Genomic DNA, 13740 nt, shown 5'->3' on the forward strand with positions numbered 1-13740 from the left:
TCCTTTTAGTCCCGAGATCTCCAAGGAGAGGATCCGGAGAGGATTAAAATCCCTTTTTTTGTACCAAATTGGCCTCTAAACTTTTAAAAATGCATGTTAAAACGAGAACAACATTAATCCCTTTACAAATTTGATAGAGTTCACACGTGTGTGCTATTCAATCCAGACGGTTTTTAGTTGTAACAAATCCAACGTCGCCTATGTAAACAAAAATGCTTTTCGGGCGAACACTTAACAAATGTAATTAACAAAACAAATGTAATTAACAAAACGAACACTCATATTGAAATATTGGACATCCAAACTTATGTGAATTAAATGTTCACCTACAAAGTAAATGTTCCCTTTTTTGTTGTAAAAAATCCACCATCACCCATGTAAACAAGAAAGCTTTTCGGACAAACACAAAACAAAGGGAGTTTTAACGAAGAACTCACGGTATTGTTCACTTTAACAAAAAACCACGTTTTTACACTAAAAATTCAATCATGTTACTATTCACTTTACCCTTTATTTTGTCTTTATCATTAAAACTCAAAATTTTCAAGCTCTTTTTATTAGTTTTCCTCAAAACAAATGTAATTAACAAAACGAATAATAGTTAAAGGTAAATTTGGACCACATTATTGTTAGCCTATTGTAAGGCTTAGCTCATTCCCCCACCCTATTTAGTGTAGATAATATCATTTGTTAAAAATAAAAATAAAAACAAAACGAATACGCATATTGAAATACTAGACATCGAAATTTATATGAAGTGAATGTTCACCTACAAATTAAATTTTGACTCGGTCGGGCTATGTGGCACACCAAAAAGCAACCGGCTCTTTCCAGGTTCATATGTCTCGCCAAATTGCATATATTGCGTGTGACTCATCAAAGCGGGACGAGTCACCAAAAGTGACACATGTCAACATCTGAGACCTCCGCCAAACAAATCAAATCAAGTAAATAAAGGAGCAAGTTAACCTACTTGATCATATCCACTCAATTATGATTTAATTTTTCAAATTGCTGATTCTAGTTTATTTAATAACTGTAAGTCTAAATTAAATCAAATCAAATACAAAACGGGACAAATCAACTCTAATTTAATTAAATTATATTAATTATGGTTAAATTTCCTAAATTCAAATTTTCTGATTTAATTAAGATCTAAATTAAGTAATTAGCTCAAATTAGAAAATCAATCCCACAAATTACGTGATTCAGATTAGAATTCTAAACTAAGACTCAATAGCTTGCCTATGCCAAAGCAAACACCAAATACTCAAACACTTGTGTTCTTCATCAAACTCGTACATAATCAACAAGCACAACAAATACACGTGCCGGTTCATTCACATAAAGCCGAAGACACCCACCACATGAAACCACTCGTGATCTCGTTTCATTCAAGATCAAATCTTGACGACCTTGAAGAAATCTCATCCCGATTCAAGATCAAAGTGCTTGCCACCCTTGGATCAAAACTCAACACTTGAGATTGAATTAAAGGAATATTCTTGTAAAGAACAAAATACAATGTTTGTAACCCTAAATAATAATATCGTTTGTAATCAGATTAGTTTAGTCAAGGTTTAAAATATTAATATCGTTTGTGATCATAATTGTGATTAGCCAAATTAGCTAGAGTAATGAATAATGAACTCATCAACCACAATTTAAAATTTGTAATACTGTAATTGATTAAATTAAAATATTATCCAATAAAATAAATTTGAAAGACCAAAGTGATAGTAACCCCAAAAGTGTAGGGAACAAAAGATGAACTTTCACCATAAGCTCAAAGACTTGGAAAAAAAACACTAGTCACTTTCAAAAGATGAACTTACCCCATAAGCTCAAAGACTTGGAAAAAAAACACTAGTCACTTTCAAAAGTCCAGTGCCCTGAGTGATGACTGCTGAGAATTGGGTGAAATTCTTCGAATGAACAAAAACAAACAAATACAAATTACAAAGTAAAAGACATGATAGAAAGAGGGTGAAATCCACACTCAATGTCATTTTCACATAAATAATGTTAGAAAAACAAAATTTATAAACGAAAGTTTATAGATTAAATGACAAGAAAATTGACAATTGAACTACTGCTTAAGCGTTGATATATGTTCTCATTTTCTATTAGTGACACATCATTTAATTTTAACGGTACTACTTCCACACCACAAAGAAAATTTAATTTGGCACATTCTTACCCAACGTGTTAACACAACAGTGGTTTGGCGTCATCATCATCATCTCAAAGACCTGGGAGTCTATGGAAGTCAAAGAGCACAGTGGCACTGACTGAATTGGGTGACTTTGTTTCTAAATACAAACTTCACTTCACTTGCTCTGCTACGTCTGCTTTGTTCTCTGAAGGCAAAAAACATCTGATAATCTTGGTTTCCAAGTTTCCAAAGCATTTAAAGGAGGAGGAGGGATGAAAAACATCAGCAGCAGCAGCAGCACTACCATGACCACCACAACCACCGCACAATCGGTGCCGGACATGGTGGCTGCGATCAGATTCCATCCCACTGAAGATGAAAAGGCGGACTTCTTGAGGAAGAAGATGAAAAATCACAACTCTCAAGCCTGCCTCTTCCTCCCTGTCATCGATGTCCGCAAGTACGAGCCTTGGGAATTGCCTGGTAACCCATGATTCTATCTCACTTTTTCTCGTTCGCTCGTGAAGCAAGAGGTGAACGATTTTTCTTTTTAGGGGATTAGATGGATTAGACATGAAGAAAACTTATCCCTACGAATCCTACCCATTTTGTGGGGATTCGAAGCATGAAGTTTCGTTATGAGTAATCCATCTTCTACTTTCAAATTGGACAAAATTTCTTCATTTGTTCCATCAACATAGCTTAAATATTGTGATTATCCAATTCGATCCAATCTTAGGCACCGAACGAGCCCTGATTCTAATGAATTATCCAATACATTTGAATTTTTAGTCACCAAACAAGTCCTTGAAGTGAGTTGGTTTCAAATTTTCAGTATCTCACTTTGTGTTGCAGAGAGCATGTTCCCTGAATCTCCATATCAAGCTAAGGCGTGGTACTCCTTCAGCTGTTGTGATTACAAATCCAACAATAATCCTCGCTTCAAAAGGAAAACAAAGCAAGGCTTCTGGAAGATGAACGGCAATCAACGGGATGTCGGTCCGAAACATTTCACTTGCAAAAAGAGGACATTAACCTTCCGAAAAAAGACCTTCCAGGAAGGTCGTAGGTCTAAATCCGTTACGACCAGCTGGAAAATGCACGAGTACATTTGCATTAAGTCTAAACGGGGTTCTAGTCCCCATCAGGCGAGGGATCAGCAAAGGGGCCTTGTTCTCTGCGTCCTCAAGTATAAACCAGCTGATTCTAAGTCTAATAAGAAGAAGCTTAAGGCTACTTTGATCCGTGGTGATTTAGCCGATGGTACTGGTAACCGTGGCTACATTGCCTCTAGTTCCGGAGATGATGAAGCTGCTACTGCTGCTGCAACGAATCATATGTCTCCAAACACTGAAGAAGTTCTGGCATACAAACAGCTAGAACATGATCTGCTTGGTAGTGGAAATCAAGATGATGGTGAACCTGGTGGTGGCAGCTCATCTGATTTTAATATATCTCTACGCGACATGATTCAAGAGTTTTGGGTATGTATTTATCTGTATTTATTTATTTGTTGTTTTAATAAACACGGGGGATTGGATGGAGGTTTCTAGATGTGTTGGTCCTCTCTCCTTCATTACTGAGAGTAGCACTTTGTGCCCATAACGGACATGAGCTAATCTCGCCTAGTCCTCTGTTTTATTAAGAAGAAAAATATACAAGCTTTTTGAATATTTTCTGATGTAAACCTGATAATATGGAGCACAAAAGTATATCGAAACTTAATACTTGCTTGTTTTGTGATTCTTAATTTTGCAGTGGCAGTTATGTCCCCCAGCAGGTGAATATCTGAATTCACACTTTCCTCTTCCTGAGCCACCTCAGCCTCATCTCCCACCACAGCTTGGAAATGCTCCTGAAGTCTGCAGTGGCGAATTGGTTGATCCTGGTACCAGTGGCTGCACTACCTATAATACCGATAACCAAGCTGCGACAATGAATCATATGGTTTCCGACACAGAAGAAATTCTGGCATTCAAACAGCTAGAGCGTGATGTGTTTGCCGGTGGTAATCACGATGGTGGTGAACCTGGTAGTGGTATTTTGACCTTTGGTGATGGTAATGATGAAACTGGTGGCTGGAAATTCTCGGATTTCGATGATCGAGCTGCATCTGATATGTTTCAAGAGGTGATATAATCGTATGCTTTTTCTACATTTTTTTGTATGAACTTGCAAAGCCTGCCCAAATTTAACATCTGCTTGTTTGTGATTCTTAATCCACCAGTTGTTTCCTGAGATGGGAGAAATTCTGAATTCATCTTCTCAACCGCTGCAGCCACCGCAGCCACATCAGCCACCACAGCCACATCAACCACAGGATTACAGCCCCTCCTCACTGCAGCCACCGTTACACACTATGTAAGAGGTAATTGAAAAACAAGAAGTTACTATGATCACAGATAAAACATAAATAATTAGAATAAAACAATCAAACAATTAAGAGAAATAAACTTATCTTCCAAAGTGGAGGAAGAAGACACCATGTGTCACGCCCCAATTCCGACATACGTCCAGAATTGACACGTGACGTCACCAAAAAAAAAAATTCGTATCTATCATATCCCACCTCCGGGATATGGGCAAGCACAACTCAAAAATCGAATCGCATAGTTATTTTTCGTATGTTTTATGGCTGCATCCAACCTTCCCATTAGACTGCCTACGTACCCTAAACAGGGATCAAGCCATTCGTAGTTCGTCATGCACAATAATTGACATATAACACAGTCCGATTAAGTCGAAAGGTATAACATTTCTCAATCACTCAATAGAACTTGACAAACATGAAAATACTAGACTCAGGGTTACATAACAAACCCATCTGAAAAACATGATTTCCCCTCCAACTATATATAAATCATTATATCGCAACATGATACTGCAATTCACAACATATATCACTTCAAAGAACCAACGAAGCACAATACCATTCTCTAGCCACATTTATCAACAAGTCTAATCATAACAATAACCATGATATCCAACATAACAATCCCACATGACGATTAACCTTTCCACTTCATCCATCACATAAATCATCACGTTTCCCACATAAAATCGCATTTCATAATGTGTAACATAGTTAAGAATTAACAAAGTACACTTTATTCTTTAGAAATATTAATCAACTAAAATACTCATGATAATCACACTCATATCCAACGTCATTCCATAATCACATCAATCAATAATGTCAATCATCACATCATCAATAACACATACTACAAGTTGAAACGCAAGGCTAGAACAACACAATTCAGTTGAAGACTACATCTTTGAAAAAGGGGATTTTGGACCACCCAACGGACCAAGGCTCCAAAGGGGATTCCGGACCATCACTCAACGGAATCCAAACAGAACTCAGTTCCAAACCACCCAACCGAATTGAACGGAAGTCCAAGAAGCATAACGACGGCACGAAGGAACAAGACATGATTCAAGTTACCTAATTCACGAAACTCAACGAAACGAAGCAATATTGAGCACAAATCCACATCACAATGGGTTATCGATCATTTACTAGACCTCACATCTCCCAACCAAGCAATTCAATATGCATTTCAATCACATGTCACAACCATTTCCAATACACAAGTTAAATCACATTTCACTTCATCATACCAATCACTATACTTCCAACATTATATCTCAATACATAGCTTGTAACATATCAAGGAATCACGAAGCACAATATTAATATTTAATTACGTTAATCAATTAGTGAGAAAACAAATCATTTCACGAATTTAATTAAAGAACTCTACATAATTCCCTACTTGGGTTATGAATAATAACATGGTGATTCTAATTTGTTGTATTCACAAGATCCATTGTGGGTAATTCCCATTCACTCGAATCTAGGATTCTAAGATAACCTTATGAGAATGAGCAAGAGCAAGGATTCCGGACCACTTAACGGAATCCAACAACATTGGGTTCCGGACCACTCAACGGAACCAAAATATCAAGCGGTTTCTCATAATCTACCCAGACCTGTCATATGTAAAGTCAATGCCAAATATTATGGGATTGGTGCACAGGCAAATTAGGCACCCAGACAAGCTGAGAGGCTCGAGTGAGGGACAATAAAATAAGCACGTGATACAATAATAAAACTTGCCATCAGTCATAATTTATAAACCTTGAATATAAATCTTTCATAAGAAATAAATACCCAACTTTTGAAAACTCCGAGGGAGTCACCCAGACATCCAAAAGTTCATTTCAAACAACCATAACATCTCACACCCATATTCACCTACACACAATGAAAGTAGAATTAAGGCGACATTGTTCATCCAAAGCCTACACCTTTGCAACCATCTCAACTAAACTCAATGAACTAATGTGGATACAATCCCGGACCATCACTCAACGGGATCGCGGAGTAAGAGGGATTATGGACCATCACTCAACGGAACCCAAACCAAGATACGATTCCTGACTATCACTCAACGGAATCGTGGAGTGGAGTAGGAAGGATTCCGGACCATCACTCAACGGAATCCAAATCAGGATACGATTCCGGACCATTACTCAACGGAATCGTGGAGTGGAGTAGGAAGGATTCCGGACCATCACTCAACGAAATCCAAACCAGGATACGATTCCGGACCATCACTCAACGGAATCGCGTAGTACATTGCATAACCACCAATCAATGAAACAACACATGAATCAAGTTGCTCAAATTATAAAGGCTCAACGAAACAAGAAATGAAATAATGAAACGAGCATTGACACGTGTTTCAAAACAACAAACCCTGTGACAATGGGTTAACGGTCCACCACTAGCCCTCACCTTCATCAAATCAAGCCAATCATACAAAACAAACCATATTTCCAATATGCACGTCAAATCCCACTTCATATAACAATATCCTTGGCTAAATATGAAAATTAACAATTTATAAGAAAAATGATTATAAAATCATTTCATATTCACATAAATTAAAATCACTCACATTTCATCATATCATACCATCTATGTAAATCAACCACCTTTCGAATATGCACGTCAATTCACATATCACGATCATCATCAGTACACAAGCCAAATCATGTTTGATAAACATAGGTCTATGACTAAATATATATAAATAGATATATATATATATATATATATATATATATATATATTCACATTTCAATAGAATCACATTATAAGACTAAGTCAAATTCACAGATGATACCAATATAAGAAATCAAGGTAATAATCATATCACATATGTTCAAGTCACTCTCTAACCAATGTAGGCCCACTAGACTTCACTTAAGTCTCTCATAGTACTAATTTTATTATTTAGAACATTCCGAGACATGTTGACCAAAAATCAATTCTCGGTCAACGATGGGGTCCACAACAATCCGCAAACCTGATTTATGATCCATAACTTCCCAAAGTCCACATTATGCTTCGAGGATAACATACTAAAGTTTCATTTTGATCCAATGGTCGAATTGTCGTCAATCACACAAACAAGTGGCGGTCCAAATTGATCACCACACCAAACAATTGAATCTTTGGAAACCAAGCTAGACATAGGTTCACATGGTCACTAGAAGGTATTTGAAACCTAGACAACACTCGTGAACGATCCCACGCACCGCCACACGTGGTGGAAGTCAAGATGGAGGGTTTACAAACCCTGAATTTCAACATTAATTAAATGAGCTCAAATTTACGTGGTAGCTAGAGCTCAACAAGGGAAACACTTTTCACAACTAGGCCAACGATAAATTCTAACCGGAAACAGTCCAATTTCACCGGAGAAAACCGGATTTCTAGGGTTCTAAACACCCAACTCTAAAATGAATGCGAAAGCACAAACTAAGCATACCCACTTGAAGATTATGAAGAGTAGATGAAGTTTCATACCTCACTCGAAGAAAATCGTTGCCGGAATCGCCGGAAAAATGATAAAATCGCCGGAAAAGTCGTGGACTTTGCGACCTCTAGCTGAAAAGATGGAAAAAAAGGGGAAAATCTAACATCACAGAGATGTAGGGCTCGCAAGAGCTTTCCATAGACACCAAGATCATCCAAAACGGAGCTCGGATGAAAAAGATACAAGCGGGTCAAGTTTGGTGGGTTTATGGGTCAAATTTCCCCCTAAAACGGGTTAGGCAGCACCCATTTTTCCATTTTTCTGAAACCCCCCCCCCCCTTTTTCTGGAGGTTTCCCTCCCATTTATAACATTTTGGTAATATTACCAAAATGCCACCAACTTTAAATGACTCTAACTTCTCCGTTCGGACTCAGAAATAAGATATGTTTACGCCTACGCGCTCATGGAATCGAACTCTACTTAACCAATTCAAGAGTTGACCGAAAAGGTCGAGAAAATTTAAAATGACAAAAGTAACCCTCACTTCGTTTTTCTCAAATTTGTAGAAATAAAGAACTAGTCCCAATCAAATCTTCGAAATACGTCAAGAATAAAATAATAATTTTAGGGACGGGATATCACACCATGACTGCTAGGGTTTCAAAAGGAGTCTTCTACACTCAAGAAGCCGAGAGTCCTTGCTATCAAATAGGGTTTTTAGCAGGAGATAGAATAATTACTGTGAGTGCAGGGACCCCTAATATATAGATGCTCATCCCTTTAATCTAGCTTATTAATTGATTAAAGGGATTTCGTTATAGTCCTAAATGGTAACGAATTCTATGTCAACTAATTAAGGTTTTCATGATTAATTGCACTAAATAAGGACTCCTAAACCTAATTAAGGTTTTAGGTTGGAATTAGGTTTGTCACTCTTTCGTTTGTGTTTTAATTGTATAACCTTATAAGACTAATTGTTGGTATCAAAGCCACTGGTTATATGATTAAAACCTATTAGGTTTTAGGTTGGACATTATAATATTTTTATGAGTTGCGTTTTTAATCCAAGTTATGATTGCGTATACTTGGCAACACCACCATGTTGTTTCAATCGGTACAATTGATGATTGTTAATAGGTTATATAACCATTCGGGTTTAGTCAAGAATTTTTAATAATTTTAAGGCACGAATCCAAAAAAAAAAAAAAAAAAAAATCAAGGATAGCAGGAAATCGTGGTATCAATCCTTATATATAAATCATGGTATCGTAACTATTTTACAATGGAAACCATGTGAGATTTTTCTATTTCAAATATAGTTCAAAGTGATTCCTTTTGACCAGCCATATTAAGTCATGGAAAATAGCTTGCGTTAGGGACACATGAAGTCACAAGTATAAAACCACGAACAAGGCACTGAGAAGAATAACGATTTCGTTCTATTTCAATTTTCATGCTAATGTTTTGGTTGGAATGATTTACCATGTGCCACTGATGATCTCAATTTTTGTAAGCATGCTATATTTGTTTTACCTTACTGAAGAGTCCCCTCCAATTTGCAAGCAGAACGAAGTCATCTACCAAAGCAAAATGGCTTGTTTCATTGACTTTGATTTTCATGATGGTTTATGGTATTTTGGTTGATATATATTTGGGTTGATCCCTGAAAGCTTAAATTGGTAATAAGATAAAGGTATACTTGCATGAGTGATGTGCTAATTATTGTAGAGCATGTTCATACATTGAAAACCATGTTTCAGTTAAGTATGTCATGAATATGGATCCAATTATTTTATGTTTGGCAACTGTATAAAAATAGGCATATGATTTATGTGTTTGACTAAGAATTGAGATTATCAATTTTTAATCTTGTATATGTTAATATAATTCAGTTCGATCAGGAAGAGCAATGATAAATTTAAGGTTTTGCAATTTATCTAAATTATTACTCCAGTCAAGGTACCGTTATGATATAATTTGGTAGCCATAAATTTCTATTATTTTCTCTACAAAATGGCTTGAGGTGATACTCCAATTGAACAAGAAATAATTGCATTAAGTGTCGGCAAATGGCATATGCAGACATGCCCAAGTATGTAAATGTCAAATCTATCTTGTTTGTTCGCGGCTAATTTTGTTAATGCCACATGAGAGCAAGCTTGCTGGAATCAAAAGCTCCAGCCGCAGGTTTAGGGCAGGTTTTTTTACTGCCACGCGCGAGAACACCTGTGTGAGGTGCGTCCTGGGCGGACAGGCGACAAGGGGACACTAACCACCCTTCAAATGCCTCACGGATCATTGCAGGTTTTCTGTTTTCCTTTTGAATGGGTAAAATAAACTCATAAAATCAATTTTTTTTTAGTTGCATTACATGATTATGTGTAGGAAATATATGTAGACTGAATTAAATAGCCATATCATTGGTTGTTGTCGGAAATATCCAACATGGATTCAATTTTAAGTATGCAAACATGTAGCAAAATTGACATATAGTGTGTTTTATTAAAGGGATTGTGTTCTCCTATATTGTTTTAAACTTGAGATGATCTTATGTAAAGAAACAAATGTATAGATTAGTAATACAGTATACTAGTGCTTAAGTATGATCGGGGATTAATTCAAGTAAGGTTTATAATGATATTAACTCCATAAGGAATTTCCATGACTAATCAACTAGTTTTGTTTATAATTTTGTTTCCTGTCTCAGTAGTCATTTAATCAAACATGACTAGTTAACTATGAAAAATGGATGCATAGTTTGTGGATTGACGAAGAATGACAGAAAGCATCCAGTGACAAGGACAAGAATACTAAATGAATGAGGTTTCCAGTAATTATTTGACAATTCTCACTTGTATTTTGTATATTCTTGTATGAGAATTATGGTTGGTCATGTGATTATATATATGTATACAAAGAAGTAGTGAACACATTAAGGCATGAGGTATGTAATCCATTCAAAGTATGTGACTTAATTGATAAGCATGAATTTTCAAACATGTATTATTGTTTGTGGTTTTTTCTATGCCTAAAGAATTTAAACAGTGCTTTGATTAGTAAATTTTATGTGTCATAAGGGGAGAAGAAAAGAAACTTTTCAAGGCTAATCTAGGGCATATACTTGAGATGTTTTCCATGGAAGAAAATAATTTTGATTGTTCCCTTATTTAATTTGATATTTACAAAGCTAATGCATGATTTTAATGCTATGTTTAGTAGTTTTGTACTATGAAAATAAATATATAAAAGGAAAGAAACCCATTTGACTTAAGAAAAACATTTGAGCGATTTAGCTTTTAAATTAAAGGAATATATTGTTCTTTCCCACTACATAAAGTATTTCTATTTTAAGTAATTGACTCCATAATGATAAGTATTGACATTGTTGTGGTGGAATAAAACTTGTTCCATATGTGATTAATCTCTTTCAAGTATGTTGTCAGGTTTCTTGAGATTAATTTAATGTCAAAGGGAGTCATGAAGGAAGGAATTAGTGTCATTTGTTGGCAAGACTCGAAGCTCGAATTAGGTTATCATAATTTTGTCACTTAAAGTTAATTAATCCACGTGACTCTTGTATTGTTTCAGGGTGGAGTTGATCAATGCCTTTTCAGCTAAGCAAGCCGCAACGGCTTAGTTGACAATGGGATTGTGTTTTTTGAGTTGCTTCGGTCAACATTGCATCTTAATTAGAATAAAATGGATAATCTTCTTGCCCGCATGTGTGGATTATTTCTTTTAGTTTAATTAAGATGGCATAGTCTGGGTTTTATTTTACAGAAGTTGTGAAAGTTTCATCTGCCCACAGGTGTTGAAGTTTTTCATGAAGGTACTCTTGTGACATATAATCTAGTACTAGAAACTAGTTAATTTTCTTGCCCGCATGTGTAAATTAATCTAGTTTCATGAAGTTTATTGTGGAATAAAGTTCCATATCTTCAATTACAAATATTTTCACTATAAGCCCCATTAAAGGTTGTGGTTTTAAGACATGAAAATCGGTTGCATCATGACGTATTTTTATCTCTTCATGAGACTTGTTGATGCATAGTAATGAACCCATGAAGGTTAATCAAGGATTGCTAAGGTACGCATTGTTTAAGTATAATGCTTGTAAATATTTTCAATTTGAACTGTGATGTCTATTTAGAGGATGAAATTTGATCACTTGAGATTCCTTTGGACATCGAAATTGAAATAACATGAAATTGAATTTGTAAGAGATGTTTAGATTCATGATAGATGAACATAATTTTTCTGGCAGATTGTGTCTTGATTAAAATCGGATGAATGACATGTCTAACGGTTACCAAATGACCTGAATTTTTGATATGTTAAACATATATATGTCTACAATGTGTGCAAATTTTTGTAATTTTTTTATGTGTATTTTAATTATGGTGAATTTACCAGTAACCCATGCTCGTATAGACAGTTTTACTGGCAGATTGCGTTGGTTTTTTGAGTTGTCACTTTAGACTACTATTTTGACCCAAAACGCCTTATATTTTTATTTTATGAAGATTAGTTTGTCTATTTTGATATGTATAATTTTGGTTGCAACCAAGCTTATAAATTAATTATGATAAATTCTAAGGTAAGTGTAACTCGCTGAAATTCTGTTTGACAACCTTAAGTTGGTTGTAATGTCTATTTTATTATGTCTAAAATATAAAGCAATTTTATTTAGGTACATATTTGAAAGAGTGTTTGCCCAAGTGGGAGAATTAGTGAACGAAAATTTGGCTTCACACTCATTAACTTATTTGCAAGTATAAACTCTAAAAACTTAGTGGGAGTTGTTCTTAAATTTTGACCATTAAGTGGACTTGCATAATACTATTAAAGCGTTATTCTATCTTCCATGAATTTGTGTTTTGGTTGATAACTCGAATGACAATAGTATGTTTAAGTTGCATGAATGGATACTTCGTATATGTGTACATTTTTGCAATCATTTGAATTCCTCAATTGATTATTTGTTAATCTTTATAAAGAATTTTGGGGGTCATAAGCACTTAGCATAAATGTGGAATTATTAATATATATATATATATATATATAAGATGGTTGTTGGATGCATGTTTTTGTGTAACAGTGGTAAATGCTTTCGTGCTTAGTTGTACCTTTCATTGAGGTAACGTGCATTCATTGACTAAGTAAGGCTATTCCCAAAGTCATATTTTCAAAAATATGATTTAAGTATTGATTTGCAAATTAAGTAACGATGTTGCAGATTAGTGGGAGCTTGAGTTTCATGTTAGTAATGCCTTACATTTGCAGATGACGTATAAGGTCTGTATATAATCCATGTATTCATTTTAATCTCCAGTTGGATTCATTAAAGTCACAATTATTATGTGCTAGTCAATTATCTGATGAAATATATATCGGATATCAAATTGTTATCAAATTGTATATTAAATGGCATGGAATGGTTTTTGCACTGCGTCAACTGTGAGGATTTCCATCTGCCTACAGGTGTTGGAAATCACCATGAAAGTAATTGGTATTGTGCATAGATCAGTGTTAAAAACATGTTAAATCACCTTGCTCACAAGTGTTGAATTAATTTGTTTTATGAAGTTTTGGGATATTTTACTTGGACATGTGCCTATTTGATATTTTCAGTTGTGTTCGTTGGCTACAAACATTGTTTGTCTTGTTATTGGTCTAATGAAAGTGATGCATGATTGTTTTGGAGATGCATTCACACCTGCAGGTTATGTTGGTTTCATTAGATGAAGGATATC

The 13740-nt window shown here is 35.3% G+C and overlaps 1 protein-coding gene across 1 annotated transcript; it reads left to right on the forward strand.

Annotated features, from left to right (window-relative positions):
* The first annotated feature begins 2989 nt into the window (after positions 1 to 2989).
* LOC137721189 (uncharacterized) lies at positions 2990 to 7150 on the forward strand. The gene is made up of 3 exons (XM_068460295.1): positions 2990 to 3639; positions 3914 to 4285; positions 4383 to 7150. Exons 1-3 carry the CDS (start codon positions 3016 to 3018, stop codon positions 4518 to 4520), a joined length of 1134 nt encoding a protein of 377 aa, XP_068316396.1. The 5' UTR covers positions 2990 to 3015; the 3' UTR covers positions 4521 to 7150.
* The last annotated feature ends 6590 nt before the right edge of the window (positions 7151 to 13740 follow it).

The sequence above is a fragment of the Pyrus communis genome, chromosome 16 (assembly GCF_963583255.1).
Source record: "Pyrus communis chromosome 16, drPyrComm1.1, whole genome shotgun sequence".
In the NCBI taxonomy this organism is placed as follows: domain Eukaryota; kingdom Viridiplantae; phylum Streptophyta; class Magnoliopsida; order Rosales; family Rosaceae; genus Pyrus; species Pyrus communis.

Coding starts and splice junctions, on each gene's coding strand:
- LOC137721189 (XM_068460295.1), top strand. CDS start 3,016: ATGTTCCCTGAATCTCCATATCAAGCTAAGGCGTGGTACTCCTTCAGC. Junction 3,640..3,913: donor ACATGATTCAAGAGTTTTGG/GTATGTATTTAT, acceptor TTAATTTTGCAG/TGGCAGTTATGTCCCCCAGC. Junction 4,286..4,382: donor CATCTGATATGTTTCAAGAG/GTGATATAATCG, acceptor TTAATCCACCAG/TTGTTTCCTGAGATGGGAGA.